Consider the following 19,996-nt stretch of genomic DNA (forward strand, 5'->3'; position numbering starts at 1 on the left):
TGCACCCAGACTCATAACATTGTCATGAAATATACCAAATCAAATTGTAGACATTCATGTTGTTTGCTTTGCATAATAAACCCCCAAAAAAACATTTGAAGGGAGACCCCGCCATTAAAACTAACAATGAAAAGAGGAATTAACATTTACTGGACAATATATATTGGGGGATGTTTGGAAGCAACTACGAAAGACAAACATCATGAGAAAGCATGGAAATTCTTACCACCTTGTCATAAGTTGGTACCATAAGAGTCCCTATGGTCTTTGTTTAGAAACAAATGGCAAGGCTTTGCAAGGAGAGCAACACTTAGTGCCCATTTGCTCTTTTCCAAAAGCTCATGGGAATGAGGCAAGGCTCCATCAAAGAGGAAGAGGCAAATATGCATGATAAGATATATGAAGAAAATTTGAGAGAATGAGCCCTCCAATCCCTCAAATAGAACATGATAGAACATGGAAGACAATTTGAGAGAATGAGACCTCCAATCCCTCTAATAAGCATCACAAGGAGTTGCTTCTCTGCAAGTGCTTGGAGCTCTGTTGCACCTTATCTGTCCTCTTCAGGCTTACTACCTCTGCCTCAACTTCACCTGATGTTTTCCACACCTCCTCCTCCTCCTTCCTTAAGCTTGCCTCCACCTCAACTTCAACAGCAGCCTCTGCCATATTGCCTTCCTCCAAATACCCTCCATCTTTTCTTCCCCACTCTTCACTTTCTTCAGATTTTGCTTGCCCATCTTTCTTATCAACGTCTTCCTCCTCTGCATCATTCTGATTGCTTCCTTCTGGGTGTGTAAGTGGCACATCATCGCCAGGTGAGCTCTTGGAGTTAGCCATTTGTGCTGCTGTTGGATCTGCTTGCACTATCTGAGGTCCCTGTGCATCATCAATGGACGATCTACATGGTAAACACTCACCTTCTACAGGTTCTGGATGCAGTATCTGAGCTCCCTGTCCATCATCAATGGAGGATCTGCATGGTAAACACTGACCTTCTACAGGATCTGCTTGCACTATCCGAGCTCCCTGTCCATCATCAATGGAGGATCTACATGGCAAACACTGAGCTTCTACAGGTTGTGGATGAGATGGACGTCCTGGGAGATTAAGCAGAAGCAGGTTATGAACTGGTGAACTCTGGGGGAGAGGCAATTCTATAAGCTCTGCGTCTTCTTCTTTGAGTCCATCATTACTCAAGGGTCTGTATGGCAAACACGTACCTTCTACAGCTTCTTGTGGAGGTAGACCTCTTGGGTGATTAAACAGCAGCAAGTTAGTGTCAATCCATCTGTTGGAGCTTGCCAGTTGTGCTCCTGGAAGCCCTGCTTGCACCATCTTAGCTCTCTCTCCTTTGCATCCAGCATCAGAGCATGATTTGCTTGGTACAACAATATTACCTGCGACAAGCTGCTCTTGTAGGAATGTATCTGGCATAGCTTCCACGGTTCCATCTTCAGTTGGGCTCCATGGTCTGGCTACAGCATCTCCCCTGAGGTCTGCTTCCACTTTCCGAGTTTGCTCTTCTTTCATTCTCTCAGTGGTAGCTGATCTGAGTTGTAGAAGTTTACCTCCTCCATCTTCCCGTTGAGATATGTTAAACCTCCCTCCCATTGTTCTAGCTTCGGTTGACGACCTGTTTATCGACCTGCCTTCCCTTGCTCTAGCTTCAGTTGAGAATCTCTGTGTCCGTGTGATATCGTGGTTCACACTTGAGCATTCTCCATGCCCCATCATAGGCTCAGCAGAGTCCCCTGGATCCATTGACGTGCTCCCTTCTTCTGGTCTCCTTAGTGTCGTAGACTTGAACAGTAATGAAATGTCTTTCACGAGGTCGCGTAGCTCCACTCCGGTGCTACCTTCCATCGATGTCAAGGACTCCCTAGTACTGCAATCCATCGATCGCTCATTACTTGCGGATGCCGTCGGTGATCGCTCCTTACTCAAGGACCGGGATTTCTTGGACCTATTCTTAGCAAATGATTTCCCTTCCTCGGTCACTTCGGCCTCTTCGATGAAAGAAGCCAACGACTTCAGGAAGCTGGCTCCACGAAGAAAGCGAGAAGCCAGATGCTGCCTTTGCCCACCTTCGTGGAACGTTGGCGGAGGTTCTGCTGCCGTCTTTCGATTGTACTGCCATATCAGTCGAACGTAATAGCAAATGACACAAAACAGAGATGTAACTCCAGTGATCAAAAAGAGTCCCCAGAAGCTGCTGAGATTCAACTCATTAGATTGCACCTGCACGTGGGAACTACAAGCATATCCACTCAGCCACAAGTCATGAATTTGTTGGAGCTCACCATTCTCGGAGAGTGCCAAAATTGATGTAGACATGTCTATTGCCAGTTGAGACCCTTTTGGAAATGCCTGCAATGCATACTTGAGGCTTAGCAAAATCTATTCGTTCTCCTAGCTACTCCCTTCAAGTAGATAAATGCTTGAAATCAATATACGAGATGTTATCAAACTCTCTTCTTGTAACATTATGACGTTGTACGAAGCAGAATGAATCAATGAGTTCTTATCACACAGCCCTCATGAATTGCTGAAATGAAGACCACTGCTGAGCTAATCACAAACTTGACATCAGCAAGAAAAGCGGAAACTGTGTGTTGCCACATTACCAATCGGGTACACCTAGCCGCTGCTTCTCCTGTGCCTCCATCACCAGGTGTGTTTTTGCTGCTGCTATGGATGCCTCAACCTCTGGGTGGGCTTCCTTCTCCCTCCCTCTTATAAACCTTAGGCTATGTCTAAATGTATCATGAATTTTTTTTAGCCCTTCCAAATGATTTTCATCATTATTGGCCATAGGGCCTTCCACTCTTGGCCAGCTACGGCGGTCTCCCCTAATCCTAGGACTACCCACGGGTAGATAGCCAGGGATGTAACATGGAGCCTTCTTCACTGTTAGAAGGGATAAGAAGTGGTCAATTTTTCACAAGAGCAAAGAGAGTCTTTACCATGTTTCTGGGCTGGGAGCAGACTTGTGGTACGTGGTCTCTTTTACCATATCTTGTTCCTCCAGTATCAGACAAATCCGTAGTATGTTTTCTTTAGTGGTGCAGATGGTCCAAGGACACTAGAGCTAGAGCGGCATGGGACACCTGGAATCTTCCATGGCTGCACTTATAACGGCAGAGCAAGGTAATAGAGGGATGAGCTGGTGGTTAGGGGTTAACTCTAGGGGCTACAACCCCTTGGAAGCAATTTTTCCTTCATGGTTTCGGCCTGTCCATCCAAATCATGGAGGGGGATTGATTCCTTGCCTCCCTTTTTTTGGCACTAAAGGTTTTAATTAGATCTCTCTTTGTACCTGATATCATAAATATTCAGACACCACTTTTAAAAGATGCTTTTATTTAATTTATATCTTGCTGTGGTTCAAAATAACATCGAGAAGGGCTCATTCAAAGAGGCTTGTAGCCTCCTATGTGGGTGGGATACCAATTTCAGTTAATGATGGACCTCCCGAAGAAGTTTATTGAGATAGACTATGAGCCACCAAAACCTGCAAATCCATGTCAAAGACATGTTCTTGCTCAGCTGATGGCAGATTATTTGGTATTCAAAGAAAGGCCACTGTGGCTCTGTCCTCGGCTAAGTCTGAGAATGTTGCTTTAGTTGCCACCATGACTGAAGCATCTGGCTTGAAACCATCCTGAGTGAGCTCCACTGTAGATCTATTGTGATAATCAAGCGTTCCTTCCATTGCTACGAATGAAGTGCAGTCCAGGAAAACCAAACATATTGATTTGAAGCCCAACTTCATCAATGCTGCTGGTCTCATGACTCTGAAATTTGCCAGCAGTCTAGATATGCTAGTAGAGTTGGATAAAAAAGGAACATGAACGAGGACATATGGAATTGCACATGCTTCCTAAAGGAAATAAGAAAAAGAACACTTCGTAAAGCAATATTTATTAATGGGAAATTTGTGTACTCACGAAACCCCAGCCACCTTTTGTGAACTCCTGTCCAGCAATTGTGAAATCACATTCAGATGACAGGAATAATTGCACATATGGAAGCTCATCTACTATCGCCCCAACCCCTCCATCCTTTGGTCCTTTTTTCAGTGCATTGGCATAGCTTGTTAATGTACTCAATGGCACAAGCCTCTCCTTAGGTACATTCAACTGCAAAAGATAATCCTCCACAAAGGAGCCTGCTTGGTAACCAATCGGAACACTGCTTGCTACCAGTCCAGCTATGCCCTGTATTGTCGGTGTCAATTGTTGGACTGTCAAAATTGAGGTCAAACTGGCTGTGTAGCTTGAGATAATGATAAGCACTACAAAGAGCCAGATGACCAGGACAGCTCTGCCAAGCGTGCTCTTCACCTTTTCTCCTGGAATTGAAACCCAGTTTAGACTACGTGCTCCAATGAATACTTTTAGTAAAACATTCTCCAACTTCATTTTACACTGAAATCATTGCAATGTGCCCTAATAACTTACTTACTTTGAGAAAAGAAAAGGGTCGAAAATATAAACCTGCACCATAAAAGTATACAATACCCGTAATTACTCAATATGTCATGCCTGGAAAAAACGATGGTTTTATGCTGACGAATGTGACAATGATCTTTTTCAATTTAATTAACAAATAAAATGCACGAAAAACCTTTGTTGACCTTTCAGAGACAGGTTATGCTGTCACATTATATTTCTTAGAGATTCGGGGGACATATTTGGAAAAACAGAAATTCAAAGACGTCTGACTGAATTTATTGAATGTGTTAAGCCTAAGATACATTGCTCATAAGTTTTCACTGTTAAAAGAATCATGCACGCGGGTTGGAATGAGCAGTGCTGAGGTAGAAGACAGTAAGGCTGCAGACCTCGTATGGGACTTAAATATCAGCGGCAAGTTCGCTCAATGATGAATGCCTGACTTGGCTCTTGGCAAACCTAATTATCTTTGCATGTCATGCTGTTCCATGAAACGGCTTCCTATTCTAATAAAAATACATAGTAAGAATCTAGAGACAGTGGTCTAATGGTAAAAGATTTTGTAAGGTATTTAAGACAGAGAGAGAGCCCTGGAGAGACAGGCACACAATGTCCACAAAAGCAGGTGCCCAGTCTTTTGTCTCAGCATCCCTATGAGATTCGTATTTGTGACACCAAAATTTGAAGATTAGATGCCAAAAACACACATACCATGAGAACCCTTTCGAAAGTGGGAAATTAGAATTCATTGTATTTTGGCCACTGTTGACTGATGATTGCACTCTTTGTATCGTGCAAATTGTCCACTTAGCACATCCTTTTTGCAACATGTGACCTGTCCAAATTGTAAACTCCCTCACATCCACGCATCCTTATGAGGTGACTACACAATTAAAAAGCAGGAGGGTCATTATCAATTTCCAGCCGTTTTCATGCTAGCTCTGGGAAATTCCCACAATCTCTCTAGCCCACTAAGTATAGCTACTATAGTACTCATTAACCACCTTGCCATGTTGCACTTTCATGCTATGAGCAAATACTTTCACATTTATAGATTACTATTCCAGGAAAGTATGTCTACTTCATGAAGCAGGTGCATGAACTGCTTGACAGATTTCAAGCTGGGTGGTAGCCTCCAAAAAGGTGATCTTAGAAAAACCCATCTAACTGTCACAGATGAGATTTGAGATGAGTAAAGCATGATGGAGGCTCAACATTTTAGCTAGGATCTTGTAGGCTTGTCAAGGAGGGTGATGGGGAGCCACTAACAGATGTCTGTCTACTCTGTCCCTCTTTGTTGAGCAACCACAAGAAAGAGGAGGGGGGGCATGCTCTCAGGATTGAAGATCTCTTTAAAATCAGCTGGAGGGAGGTCGAGATGATGTGCCGAAAAAACAGTGCTAATTATATTACTTCGAAAACAAGATACAAGAGGTCAGCATTGAAGCTGACGGGCTGCGTTCACAAATCGGACGCAGCCCAAAAGGTAACAAAAAGTAAAGCTCTCTCTCACGGAGGGATCAGGCGAGCGTGAATGAACAGCCAGAGAGGTGGTGAGTAGCGCCACTGAAGGCCCTGCGAAGCATGCTCGAAGAAGAGGCCCTGTGTGTCCCAAACCCAGAGGAAACGCCTCCGCTTCTCCCGGCCGGCCCGGGAGTCCCCTTGTATCTGGTCCCACTGGCCTCTGAGGGTGTGTATAATCTCACTCCAGATGTCAGTCATGATCTGGGCAGTGGATAAGGAGGTGCCACCGAGGATCTGCGCGCAGCGCGAGGTCCAAATGTGCCATCCTGCGATGCTGCTAATAATCTCCCAGACTGGCTGCCTCTCCTGAGCTCCTGTGCCAGCCTCTGCCAGGTGCGGCGGGATGCTCTCGAGCGGTCCCCACGTCCCCTGTGTGATAAGGAATGTGGGGTCCTGCTGACATGCCTCGAATAAGTGATGAAAACCAGGTGCTGTACTGCACCAGCAGAACGCGCCCCAAGTGATCAATCCTAGCCCGGTGCTGCGCGAGTAAGGATCCCGAAGGTCCACCTCCACACTTCCTGGGCACGAGTGCAACTCCATAGGCAGTGTTTTGGTGACTCCTCGTCCTCATGACAGATCTGACAACGTCCGTCCTGACCTATCTGCCGCAACCAGCTCCCCACTGGAAGACCTTTGTGGGCAAGAAGCCACAGGAAGTAGGAGATCTTCCGCGGCCGCCAGCTCTCCCACAAGGCCTTCTAGAAGGCCTGCAAAAAGAACCTGGAAATACCCTGTGCATACCAACTGGGCCACTGGGTGGGAGGGCGGCTCTGCATCCTCCCGAGAACTCGCCTGCCCAATGTCGTGCTGTTGGCAAAGAAAGAGGTCGGCCCCTGACCTGTCACAATCTCTGGCCATCTCCACTCTCCTGGGTCCCAATCAAGCTCTGACAAGGCCCGCCCCTCCCAGAGCCAGAGTCGCCAAAGCTGCAGCTGATCCTGCTCTATGCTAGGATCGGTCCGCCAAACCTTCCCCACGAGGCCTACGACCCGAACCCTCTGCCATGGGAGTAGGGGGTCGATGAGCACATCCTCTCTCCTGAGTCGGCCATCCCCCATAACTGCGAAGAAGGAAACAGAGGAGTCGTCCATCCGCCCTGCGACCACCAGTGGGATGCCACGGGGGGTGAACTGTCCCAGCCAACAGTCATCACCAGGCATGAGGATCTGAAACTCGGGTGGAACCAACCAATTAGCTGGAATCGCGCCGTCTATCTCCGTACGTCTCGCCTGGGCTCCACGGGCACCTCCAGCTGCGTCTGCAAGATCAGCGGTCTCCAAATGTCTGTACGTGTCCCTCCAAACTCGAAGGGACCGGGCTGCGGGCTGGCCCCCGCATCCAGCCGTCCCACCTGATGTGTGATCTCTTCCTCAGCTGAAGGCCCTCGGCATCTCTGACCTGATCGTTCCAGATAAGCGACTGGCGATCGATCTCCTCCTGACAGCTAGGAGGGGACTGTATGAGATTGAGGCGGAGCCGCCTCCAAACCATGAGGAGGCTACGAACGAGTGGGGAACGAGTGGGGAGCGGGGCTGAGTGAGCGGGGCGGAAGTGAAGATCCACCTGAGGGACGGTAGACACTCTCCACCTCGGCGCGGGACACAAGAACCGACCCCTTGCTGAAGTAACATCTTCCACGTTTGCCCCCCCGGGGTCAAACCGCGGATAACTAGCTTGCCCAACAGGGCCTGACTCTGAAGCTCTGGATCGATGACCCCCAGGCCACCCTCAGCCTGTGGAAGAATGACTGTCTGCCAAGCAACCCTGGCTCTGGTATCTCTGAGACCATCCCCCCCAGACCACAGGAAGTTCCGAACCAACCTCCTAAGCTGTGCCACGCTGGATCTCGAGAAACACCAACAGGAAGCCACATACCAAGCCGTGGCTAGGAGGACCTGGTTGACTACCAGGGCACGACCTGCAAGGGAGAGCTTAGCAGTGCTCCAGAAAGCCAGCTTCCGTCGAGTGGAATCTAGCACCGGGAGAAACTGCTGAGCTGGCGTGATATCCAGGCCGACCTGAAAGCCGAGATATCTAGCTGTCTGTCCCCGTGGGATCCACCTGAAACCCAAAAACCTCCCCCACTGAGAGCACGCCCCGGGGTTTGTGAGAAAACCAACTGATTTGTTCTAGTTGATTTTCACACCGGCTGCCGAACAGAAGACCTCTAGGGCCATCCTCACCCTCTCCAACATCATCTCATCATCCTGGACATACAGTGCTGTGTCATCCGCATACTCCGAGTCCAAGAGCTCCGTGTCCTCCCGGAGGGGAAGGCGAACACCCCTGATCCCAGTAGACCGCGCCCGAAGGTAGTATGTCATAGCCTCGGCGAAGAAGAGAAACAGGTAAGGAGCAAGGGGGCAGCCCTGACGCACTGATCTCTCCAAATGAAAACGCTCTCCCATCCTGCCGCCAATGATGACCCTGCTAGAAGTTGTCCTGTATAACGCTGAAATACCCTGAATCCATCCTGCTGGGAAGCCTAGTCGCTCCAGAGTCCCCTCCAGAAAGGACCAGTCCACTCGATCGTAGGCCTTCTCAAAGTCGAGAAGTAGGATGGCTAAGTGTGACCCACTGTGCTGAGCCCACTCCGCTGCCTCTGAGAAGGTGAAGACATTATCCAGGATACTGCGATCCTAGACAAAGCCTGTCTGAGTGTCATGAATGAGGTCTGGAAGTAGATTTTGTAGGCAGTGGTGAGGAGGGTGATCGGGCGCCACTGACGGATCTACTGTCGATCTCCTCCCTTCGGGATGAGGAAAATCAGACCCGAGGAGAGGCTCTCTGGCATATATCCGCTGCTGAAAATCCTCTGAAGAGCTGCTAGGAGGGGCTGATGGATCTGATCCCAGAAGGAGGTGAAGAAAGCTCGGGATAGCCCATCCTCGCCAGGGCATTTCTGCCCGTCGATGGCCATCAAGGCCTCCAACATCTCGTCCGTAGTGAACGGTGCCAACAACATTGCTTGCATGCTGGGCTGGACCAGGGATGGAATGTGCCTCCACACCTCCTCATGGGAGCGTCGAGTGCGAGGGGCAAGCGGCTCCTGCTGGAAAAGAGTCTTGTAGAAGTCGGTAGCCAACCCCAGGACCTCACCCGGATCAGTAACGATGTGCCCCTCCGCTGTCCTAAGACTCTGTAGCTGATCACCTGCTGCTCTCTGGCCATGCGTCCTGAAGAACTCCCTGCACATCCGGTCGCCCTTCCGAGCCCAGAAAGAGAGAGAGGCGTGATAGGAAAACTCTGAACGGCGCTGGAGAGTCTCCTCAAGAAGGGCTCTGGCTCGAAGGGCCTGGATCCGAAGCTCCTCCGAGCCCGGGGCTGCCTGCTGGAGTCCCTGAATGGAAGCGAGGTCCCTCCGAAGAGCTCTCTCTCTGCCCCACCACTCCTGTCGAACCTGTAGGGCTGCGAGCTGGCAAATCTGGCTGGACTCCTGCAAAGCCTGCGCCACCGAATCAACCAGATCCACGCACTCGCCCCAATCTCTGTCCCATAGACTGCCGATACTGCTGCGCACGTCCTCCCTCGAGAAGATGGAGTCGGGAATCCGGCACGAGCGGGGGGGAAGGGCCTGAACTGCCGAGTCTAATGATAAGAGCACAGGCGCATGGCCGGAAAGTGTCGTCCCTGGAACTATACCCGCCTGACCGCCTCTGCTGATGGCCCAATCACTGACATAAAATCTATCCAGCCTCTCCAGGAGTCTGCCTCCTTCCCTACGGAAGCCCCACGAGAAGTCCAAGCTCCCGTGCCAACGACGGAAGGACGGGTCTCTCCAGCTGTCCCTACCTCCTGTCTCGAAGGTAAAAGAGTCCGAAGCGGACTGCTCTGCCTGAGACATGCCAGTAAACTCTGGTCCTCTGCCCTGCTGGTCCTCTGCCCTGCTGGTCCTCCAAGGTCTCCAGATTGTTGAAGTCACCTCCAACAATCCAGGAATCCAAGTCTGGGAGAATCCCTGTGAGTGTCCTCCAGAAGGTGGCTCTGCATCGGAGGTCTGTGGGAGCATAAATGTTGAGGATTTCTATTCTGGAACCCTCCAATTCCAGGCCTACCCAAAGGGCACGGCCTAGGATCAACGTGCCATGACCAAAAACTCCCTGGGCTAACTGCTAGCACACGGAAGTACAGACACCTCCACTCCTCCCCTGTGCGCCGATCGAGGGCTCCCAATAAGTGTGAGAACGTCCAGGGAGAATCTTCCCGCAGCTACGGGAATGAGCCACAGAAAGCTTGTGCTCCTGGAGCAGAAGTACATCCAAACGACCAATCACTGCTGGCTGAAGTTCCTATCTCAAAATGAGCTTCCTAGGACCACGGGTGCCAGAAGAATGAAACCCGTTCACATGGAGGTCGAGATGATGTCCCAAAAGTATCTCAGCATTGGGGTAAGTGGAGCTTCCCTTGGACACAACTTATCTAGAGGGGTCACATGCTAGAAAATATGAGCATGTAAGTGTTGGATAGCTCCACGGATCCCCATTATGGGACGAGAACACAAAACCCTTTTTTGGGCTCATGATGTGGGACTCTCACAAAAGAAGTGTACATCATGACAACCTAGTTACTTTGGTATGGGTTATCTTATGCGTGGAGCAACAAAGTGAGAAGCCAGCAACCAATTGGGAAAGAAGGAGAGGGGGGGAAGGGGGGGGATAATAGCCCAGGGTCTGAGACCTGAAAGTTAATTTCCCAAAAAGTGAAAATCTTTAGAAGCCCACCAGCAGGAGAGCCCTTTCTTTTGGGAGGATATGGAGATGCCACCAACAAAAAACAACAAACTGGTTGGCTGTTCCAGTGAATGTGGTATATCCTGCCTTGAACCTACATTACCTGTGTATAATTGATGCATCTGCTGGTGTACCTCAATTTCTTGGGTTAGGGTGGACAACTTCTCATTAAAAACTTGAATCTGATGCATCAGCAAAGCTTTTTCCTGTTCATCCATTGCACAAACACTTCCTTAGTGTCAAGTGATAGCATATTAAATTGAAACCTGTTTCTGTCAGTCCAAATGTGCCACAAAGCATGATCTCTCAAAAACAACCATTCTTCCCAACTTGACTTTAATTGCATCCCCAAGGAGGATGGCATTCCAGCTAATGGGCTCTCCTTTGATCATCTGAAGCACATTTTGCACCCTCCTTGCATGTGGGCAAGTTAAGAAAATATGAAAAATGACCTCCTTGTGTCTAGGGCATTTCATCTCGCATCCCCTTTATCTATCCTTTCCCTTCTGGTGTTTCTCCAGACTTCTGTGTAAAATAAGCCAAAGCAGTATGGACGTTTTCTCTGGAATGTCCTTGTGCCAGATCCTTGGAACTCTAACCTGCCAGATCCATTGATTATCAGAGCGTTTCCATCACTGGTTCAAAAGGTTGACAATCTCACTAGGGTCAGCCTTGGGGGTTGCGATAGGAAGAAGAAAAGAGATGTCCACCATACTGAATTCTTTTTCATAGAACATGAATATTTTCTTGCCACAGCTCTAACCTGTTCAAGTGATCTTTCTATCATTATTTGTGAGATGAGTATCCCTCCTAATCACAGCCAAGTTTTCCATCTGAGCTCCCCTCTACACCATAAATCGCCCCATGTTTGGACAACTTTCTTAAATAGCTTATTGGCCTTGAGGATATTAGTATCAAATAAGACTGCATTCTTGAAAATCGTAGAGAACCTTTACTGTCAATGCTCATAAAGGCTCCTTTTCATGACAACACAACTTGGGCCTTGATGGCCTCAAAGGCTTACCAGAGTGCTCTCCAAAGATCACTACCTTTAGTGGAGCAAGGTTAAGGTTACATATTGCTGCCAGCAAGGGATTATTTTTCCCTTTAGGAGCCCTAAGAGGTCTGGGTATGGACGTCTTTCTGAGAAGCCGCTACCTCCACGAGGTACGTGGTTGATAACTGCTTTGATAACCAAGGAGGCAGCTGGTTTGTGAGCTTCTTGTTGAATATCAACAGCCCCTAGACCTCCCTTTAATACAAATGGTCCACTTTGCCGGAGATTTCGTAGCTGTTTGGATGCCCACCCCACAAAAAGGATCTGCAGACATGGAATTTATGAAGACTAGAGTGTGAGGGACACCGGCAAGACATTTTTAGAAGATTCCTATAAGATAGTTGCAATGTTAAGAGCCAACTTCCTTCCTGCCAGATTTGATTGGTATCGTCTCCACTTTGTAAGCTTGTCTTTGAACCTTGTCTTTCATTGAAACTTCGAACCCCATAGCAGTCTGCAGACTTTGCCCTTTGGTAATTTTAAGCACCCTTTGCTGCTAGAAGAGGCTGATCATCTGCTAGAAATGTGCAATACTTTGTTTTAGAGTGTATGAAAGAGCTTGATTCTAGGCAAAAGGTGTCAAGAGAAGCAAGAGTACACTCAATGTCTTCTTGAATTCAGCATTGTTAGATGTCTCCAGTTTCAAAGTTCCTCATTTGTTCCCCCCCTTGGGAAAGGAGGCATAAGTGTCATCACTAGGCAGCAAAGGGTGCTGATTGCGCATGGAGGTTAACCGTTCCCTTCATCTCTAGGCATCCAAATCACCTCCATGCGCAATCAGCTCTGTTAACACCTCAACAAGTGGAGATTAGATCTTGGCATCTCTTCCAATGACTCCATCGAGCAGTCGAGTCCTTGGATGAGCTTCTATGGCACAGGGTGTGGCTGGTAGATAGGGGAGACATTAGGTGATCTACTGGAAGCAGCCTACAAGGGGCTGGTCCACATAATGCCCATGCCCTCCTGGCTAGATGGATTATTTATTGTGTTAAAGAATAATCAGAGTTTCTTATTTTTCTCAAAAGAGTAAAAAAGGGTCTATCATGTGGTATACTAGACAACATGGCCTTTTACACTTTGGTGTTAGAATTCCTATGGAAATTAAAATGTAGTGTTTTAATTAGCCATCTGATGTGCTAAAGTAAAGATTCAGGAAGAAATTGGGTCACTGCAAGGAAAGACTTGGCTCATAAAACATAGGCAGGAAGTCCTAGCTTGACAAGAATGACATATAATCATTTCTTTCTTAGGTTTCTTTGGTTTGTATGGCCAAGAATTGTGCATCCAAGAAAATTTTCTTTAAGCAAACTAGGCTGCACTGTTGTGTATCCGATGAGCTATAGTATCGGACCAGTAATGTTGGCAGTAGATCCTGTTGCTAATTGGAGGCTAGTGTTATTTGGCCTGAATTTGAAAAAATAGAGGTAATTATATGCCAAGACATGAAGTCGTAGGACGTATTATTTCACCCTTGTGAGAAGGTAAGGCCTGACCATTAGCTATCTTTCCTTGTGGCAATCTTATGTTGATGGGGGTGAGCTAATGCCCTTGTAACCCTGCTTAGAGCCAATGTAGTGCTAATCATTATATATATTTTGGCACAGGTGGAAATGTTTGTGATAACATTTTCTTGTAATGACACACACTTGACTGGCATTATTATGGGCTGGTTATTGTGTGAGCACGATTTTTGTTTCCCCAGCATAATGCTCAATGCAAGATTTGTCTTCACTTGCTTCAGTAACCACAGCCTTCTGGTTCATGGCGGTTAACCAGTCATGCAAATGGGTCATGGGCAAGTACCTGCATCAAATGAAAGTTTTCAGGATGCAGTAGTCCAACTAGCAAGTCAATTCTTTGAAATGTAGGAACCTTCTCCCTGACGATAGATAAGTATGCCTCAGAAATTCTTCTTAACCAGTCAGGATTTAAGCTGGCTGCACTCTGTCTTTATCAAGTGGTGTTCTATCTAGTTTGCAATGTACCTTAAGCATATGAGAGTACATGTCAGTTAAGATGGCTCTTCTTTGCAATGAATGTTCAGCAAAATCCTCAACTCATTAAAAGCATTCTCAGCTTACCAAATCACTAAGACAGTCGTGAGAAATACCAGAGAGTAGTTACAAATTGCTTCTTGGGACGTCCTCGAAAGTCCCGATTCTTTTTATGCTCGAGCATCCATATTACTAGCCCAGTGAGGAGGAAAAAGGCACATGTAGTAGCCCACATGGCTGGTGTAAAAGGGCGCATAAAAGCCCAAGCATAACTTTCAGTTTCGCCTTTCACTGGCACTACTACCACCAGTCCTGATGCTGTGTAGGGCTGGGTAAAGTCCACGGCCATTGAACGCTTTGTTGTTATTGTCACATCACCGACAACTGCGTCGAATTCCTGCACTGTGCAATGAAAAGAAGCTGTGATTAGAAAGTTGATGGCCAACATAACCGACGGATGTAATGCAAATTGTGAAGAATAAAATCATAACGATATTTTCTTGACCTGGGAAGCATCACATAACGGTAGAATTAACTTCAAACTTAAAAGATGTTCCTGGATTTTGGTTTGGACCTGGAGGAGATGCGATGATTTCAGTAAGAATTTATCAATACAATAAAAACATGACAGTCTCGGAGTTACTAGATACTGGCTATATCTCTCTGAAGCTTTCCTCACAAATCAGATTGTGCTAGCAAAATGAAATGGACTTGCTGTAAGAATCTAGTGTTATGTACACACTGCATCCCTGGAGTCGATTTGCTTTCATCTATTTGTAGGTTATGCAGAGCATCACCATCTTAATTTTGAGCCCATAAGATGATATAACAATTTTTTATTGTGTTTTAATGTCCGTCTTCTTTCTTGATAGTGATAACCAGAAGAGATGGTGATGATGTATGCTCCCCACTACTTCAATAGTGTTGGTGTGGGGCACTGTCAAGTAAGCTTCCTGCTTGGATGAACTTTGTCGTGATCCGTCTTTTGCATTCAACAGATGATATTTATTGGTGTAAAAACCTAGAGATGATTAGTTTTCTCTCATTTTGGCCCTATTATGATTGGTTTGTCTTTTGGTTTATTTTCCTCCTAGACTCTTGTGATGTGTGTGAAATGAACCCTGTTTCTAAATAGGCGGCTCTAATACCACTTGTTAGAACTTGAAATTTAAGCGTAAGGGTTGGAGAGAAGAATACATTTTCTTGTCACCTGTTTCAGTAAAAACCAAAACTATTGAACAAGCTTCACATGTAGAAGATAGAAAATCATGCTCTGTATGGGAGGAGCTAATTTGAAGAGGTATCTTTTCTTTCCCCCTTTTTCTTTCTGTTTTCTTTTTTCGGCACGCACACACACACATATATCCCCCCCCCAATGGAGACGCTACAATGCAGATGAACTTATAGCTTTGTGCAGGGTATTTACCTTATTTGCAACTTTTTCCACGAGATCATCATAATTTGGTGTTGCACTTCCATTGCCAAACGACACAAAAGTGTATGTCACTGCATATGGAAGGTACGAAACAGCAGATTCAAAGACATTTATGCAGAAACCGTGAAAAGTTGTCACATTGTTGGCGTCTACTCTTGTACTCACAAATTCTTTGTACCCTATTTTATATGGCACTCCTATCACAAGGGGCCTTCCATTTTTGGGAACTACCCAGCCACGAGGCACTTGTGCAGAACCGCCTGGCCATATAACATCCTGTAGCTTTTCCTCATCAGCAGCAGTTGAGACAGACTGGTGCGAAACTGAGCTGTCTCCTGAAGATGGGGGATTCAAAGAAACTCCAGTCCCATTGATCCAATATCCGACAACACGAAGTCCATTTCCTACCCTATTTACAATCTCGAAAGAAATACCCTTTCGGTCTCCTCGTTTATCAAGTTGTACAAATCCAGTTATCCCTGTAAAATTCGTCGCACGTATTTGGCGCAAAAGAAAATCTCCATCTTGAAGTACTTTGAGCTGTGCTAAGTCCGAGTTTCCTCCAGACATATTGGGGGACAGGGAAGATGCAACAAACTGGAAAGTTTTTCCTTGCCTAAGAAAGCTATCAATGGCATATGAGATCATCCAAATCGACTCATATGCATGAAGCTCGTACGCATGAAAATGAAGATCTGTCCTCCCTGTTGCTTGATCACGCTCATTTAGGTAAGTAAGCAGCTGGGAAGACTCAGGAATATAGATACGTGTTCCTATAACACCTTGTGTTGATTTCATAAAGTCCAGGTCGAATTCTGACGTATCCAAAATTCCAGCTATGGCATCAGTGACAATCCATACGTAGCCAGTACTCAACATTTTCAAGTAATTGGCGACAGAGAACACGACACGACCCACAGCTGGTTGCATGTGGACTACAAAAACCCTTGATTCTATCAAGGCCAACTGTGCCAACACACTACCAATGCTATAATTGTCGGTTGCGGGATCCAATCCTGCTTTGTACACAATCTTAGAGCCTACAATGTCAAGTGAATCGCCCAATGCTTCAACACCGTTCCGGCCGTAGTCATCATCTGAGAACAAAGCGACGACTTCCCTCCATCCGTAATACCGTATGATACTTGCTACTGCTGTCATCTGGAGCACGTCACTGCACGTCAAGCGGAGAAAGTACGGATACTGATACTCTGAAAGAGCAGGATCCGTAGCAGAAAACGAAACCAGAGGAACACGTGTTTGAGCTGCCATATGTGCCACAAAGTGTGATACCTCTGACGACTGTGGACCTGCGATTGCCACGACGGAAGACTGGAGTAACCCTATAGCTGCGATATCAGTTTCATGGAAAGTCAGTTGCTCTGCCATAACGTAAGTCTAATTGAAATTTCTCTCTTTCGCAATACGATCTACATTCATTGGTGTAATCTATATATCACTTATAGCTGTACGCTAGCGTACTATTTTACAAAGTCTATGAGCCCGTTTATGAATATAACGTCCGGCACGGTCACACGGCTCACAAATAGTTTCATTCTAACGAATCCCTTTCTATTTCTGTGTGCGCATACATATGGAAAATGTAAGACTTTGGGTAGATTGGAGAAAAGGTTAGTCGCGGCAATACTGTATCCACAGTCTCGAGTACAAATTAGAAGGAGTACAATCATAGATGGAATTGACTGCGCTCGTTGCAATCTAAAAGGGTGATTTTAATCCGAGATTTTTTCTTCTCTTTGCAGACTTACGTTCCAACGTTCACAAGTATAGTATCTTCTTTAGGATTATTATAAGTTGCCGTGTTATCGGTAAATTACCGGCAGCAGCACCTGGGAAGGCGCTGCAGTTGGAATTTGCCGGAAGCAACTCGATGGTTGTGCCATTGAGCAACATGGGGTCGCTGTTGACATTCTCCACGGCAAGCTGAAGAGCGGCAAGGCATTTTGCGCCAAGGGTGGAGTTATAGTCTAGAAGGGCACCGATTTTGATGGTGGAAGAGTGGGGGGACGAGGCGGAAGAGAAGCCAAAAAGGAAGGTAAGGAGGGTGAAGAAATGAGACATGTTTGCACCACATCTGGTGGGATGGGGAGAAGGCGATGGAGGTGGAGGTGGAGATGGGGTATGATATGAAGGGGTGCGAGGCAGGCATGGAGGGTGCTGGAGAATGCGAAGCGATGGTAGAAGAAGAAGAAGAAGAACAACAACAACAACAACACAGACGAAGAAGAAGACGAAGAAGAAGAAGAGCGTATCTGGTGGCGTTTCAGCTGAACCGGGCCTTCCCCTTCACATGAACTAGACCGTTATAACGGTCAACCACCTCACACCTTCCCCCCCCCTTCACATGTACCTCCCTCCAACACCCATTTTCTCCCATATTCATCCCCACCAGTACCTACTTTTTTGGGTTGCCCCCACCGAACGTCTTAACGCCGCTCCCTGCCCCCTCACCTCCTTGCCGATTGGACAGTGCTGAAACTATCCCCCCCGTGTCGTAACATCGATGCCGCAGGACCCCCTTTTTGGCCTACCCTCAAGGGACGTCTTAGAGTAGCTACTCGCGCCGCTGTTGCTGGCGCTGGGGACTAAGCACCCCCATGCCCAATGGGCAATGTTCAAATTATGCTCCCCCGTGTCTTAAAATCGATGCAGCGGGAACCTTTGAGTAGATTTCAGTGTGGCTGCCAGCACTTCTCTTTCAGGTGAACGATGTGTATCAACACATTGAGCCTTCATGGGATAGAGGAGCCTTCATGGAGCGTGACAATTAGAGTAACCGCATCTCCCACTCCAGCATTCCAATGCTAGGCTAGAATCATGAATTCTTGGATGCTAGGGTGGAGCTATAATGCTGGGTTGGAGTTGCAATGCTAGCGTGATGTTGTATGAGGCATTGCCAATGCCCTGCTAGTGAGGTTGGGAGAGCACCACTCGCAACCATAGGGAGGTGCTCTTAGTGACACATCGACTTTAAAAGCTAAAATTATTTTAGGGATTTATTTATTTATATCCACCATTGAAAACTAAAATAGGGCCTTCCTCGTGAAAGCACTTAAATGTTTCTGATGTACGTAGTTGGATCCACTACTCTTCCTCTTCTACCGTTGCTCTTGCTCTTTTTCGAAGCTATGTACTTGCATATGGCGTTGATGGGGATGATGAACTACTGCTCATTTTGCTTACTCCTCATAACTTTCATGAATGGGTCACTTTGTGAGAGGGGTAGAAAGAGTTGGCGGGAAGGCGATGGCCCTAAGGGGGCAAGGGCAAGGACGAGGAGCATGGACAACATAATAAGGGACCAGCTGTGGTGGGAGGGTGGGACTAAGAGGGAGGATAGTAGCACGTTTGGATGTTTTTGTGCCATGGGGGAAAAATGAAGGGAATCTTGTGACACGTGTGCGATATTGACTAGTTTTGTTCTTATCTTGTGTTTAGAAGGACCTAAAGGGGTGTGTGGATGGAAGTATTTGTTAAACACATTTTTGCATGGTTTCATACCTTTGTGTCCTTGTTTTGCATTTCCAGTGATTCACTTCTTTTGCTTATGTTTTGGTGCATAGCACAAGTTTGTCCAATGACAAGGGGAAAGGTATAAATGGCAACATGAAGAGCGATGGGAGGAAAAATGATCATAGAGAAGAGGTTTCTAAGCAGAAGCAAATCAGTTAGTGTCAGAATGGTGCTTCTATGTAGATGGACTCTTTTCCTCATCTTTTAATTGGTTACAATGTTCTTATGCAAGCAACTCTCTTCTTGCTTATGTACTTTGATTCGTTGGTTGCATGATGATCATTGCACATTCTAGGAGATGATATGCTAGGTTGAACGCCCATTATATGCATGGTGGTAGTTTTTCCATGTTTTAGGTGGCAGGAAAACGTGGAGGAAGAGTGGTAGAATCATCAGAATGCTCGTCAACGATGAGAGCGTTGCTATTGGCTTCCTTGAAGTCCACTCACTTGATGGAATCTTGAGAGCAACACAGTTCACGGTTTCTATATTGAGCTTCTCGCACATACATGTGTTGCAAGAAATCGTAACAACACAGACACGAAAGCGTAACAGGCAAGGTTCTAATGATCATAGTCACCAAAGTATTAACGGGGGTTTGTCTACCGCGTTAACCGATCGTATCGATACCACGCATCTAAACTACAGCCACGAGTCGTGAAACAAAGCAAGTAGGTCGGGTGTACTTAATAGATACACAGCAAGCACAAACAAAGGAAAAATAGCAAGGTTGAAAGCCAGAATGCAGAATTTTGAAGAATACAGTGCTCAAAGTTACCCCACAAAGTGCTATGACTCAACCAATGGGTTCGGACTGAGCAATATCACTTGTATTTCAAAAGTCTAGAATTAACACTTACAACTTCCAACAACTTTCACAGAGGGGCAAGGTGCCCCTTTTTAAATCCACTTCCCGCCAATGGTCATCGTAAGGAGCCATGGGGTTGACTTAACTATCACATCCTAAAACGGCTACAATCGTGTGGGTGTCGTCGCATTGTATAGTGGCCACCCTCTTGATTGTGCCATAAAGGCTCTATTAGACGCAAGTCCGAGTTGGATGACTCCGTCGGTCTTACTAGAATGCCTACGTGTCGGGATGGTCGGACCAGTTAACAATAGCTTTCTTAAATTTACATTTTAATGTAATTTTAGAGTATCTCCAAATTTGGGATCAAGTGGACCAACTATTTGGAAGGGTCTTGGGGAGAATATGGTTGGTATGTATTGGTTGCTTGGTGGGGATTAGAACATGACTGAGT

The 19,996-nt window shown here is 46.6% G+C and overlaps 1 protein-coding gene across 1 annotated transcript; it reads right to left on the reverse strand.

Annotated features, from left to right (window-relative positions):
- Positions 1-504: 504 nt before the first annotated feature.
- Positions 505-18,588, reverse strand: LOC147897960 (glutamate receptor 3.3-like). The gene is made up of 7 exons (XM_087380156.1): positions 18,456-18,588; positions 17,039-17,215; positions 15,192-16,549; positions 13,882-14,162; positions 4,468-4,499; positions 3,951-4,354; positions 505-2,370 (listed from the first exon to the last, which is right to left on the reverse strand). Exons 1-7 carry the CDS (start codon positions 18,586-18,588, stop codon positions 505-507), a joined length of 4,251 nt encoding a protein of 1,416 aa, XP_087236282.1.
- Positions 18,589-19,996: the final 1,408 nt, after the last annotated feature.

Source organism: Dipteris shenzhenensis, chromosome 10 (assembly GCF_047967505.1).
Source record: "Dipteris shenzhenensis isolate YYH24624 ecotype China chromosome 10, Dip_SZ_1.0, whole genome shotgun sequence".
NCBI classification, from domain to species: Eukaryota; Viridiplantae; Streptophyta; class Polypodiopsida; order Gleicheniales; family Dipteridaceae; genus Dipteris; species Dipteris shenzhenensis.

Excerpts from the sequence above, each read along its gene's own strand:
- LOC147897960 (XM_087380156.1), bottom strand. The coding sequence starts at position 18,588 with ATGGCACAAAAACATCCAAACGTGCTACTATCCTCCCTCTTAGTCCCA. Across the intron at positions 16,550-17,038 it reads CTTCCCAGGTGCTGCTGCCG|CTATAGGGTTACTCCAGTCT; the intron begins GTAATTTACCGA and ends CTGATATCGCAG. Across the intron at positions 4,355-4,467 it reads GACCCTTTTCTTTTCTCAAA|GAGAAAAGGTGAAGAGCACG; the intron begins GTAAGTAAGTTA and ends TTTCAATTCCAG.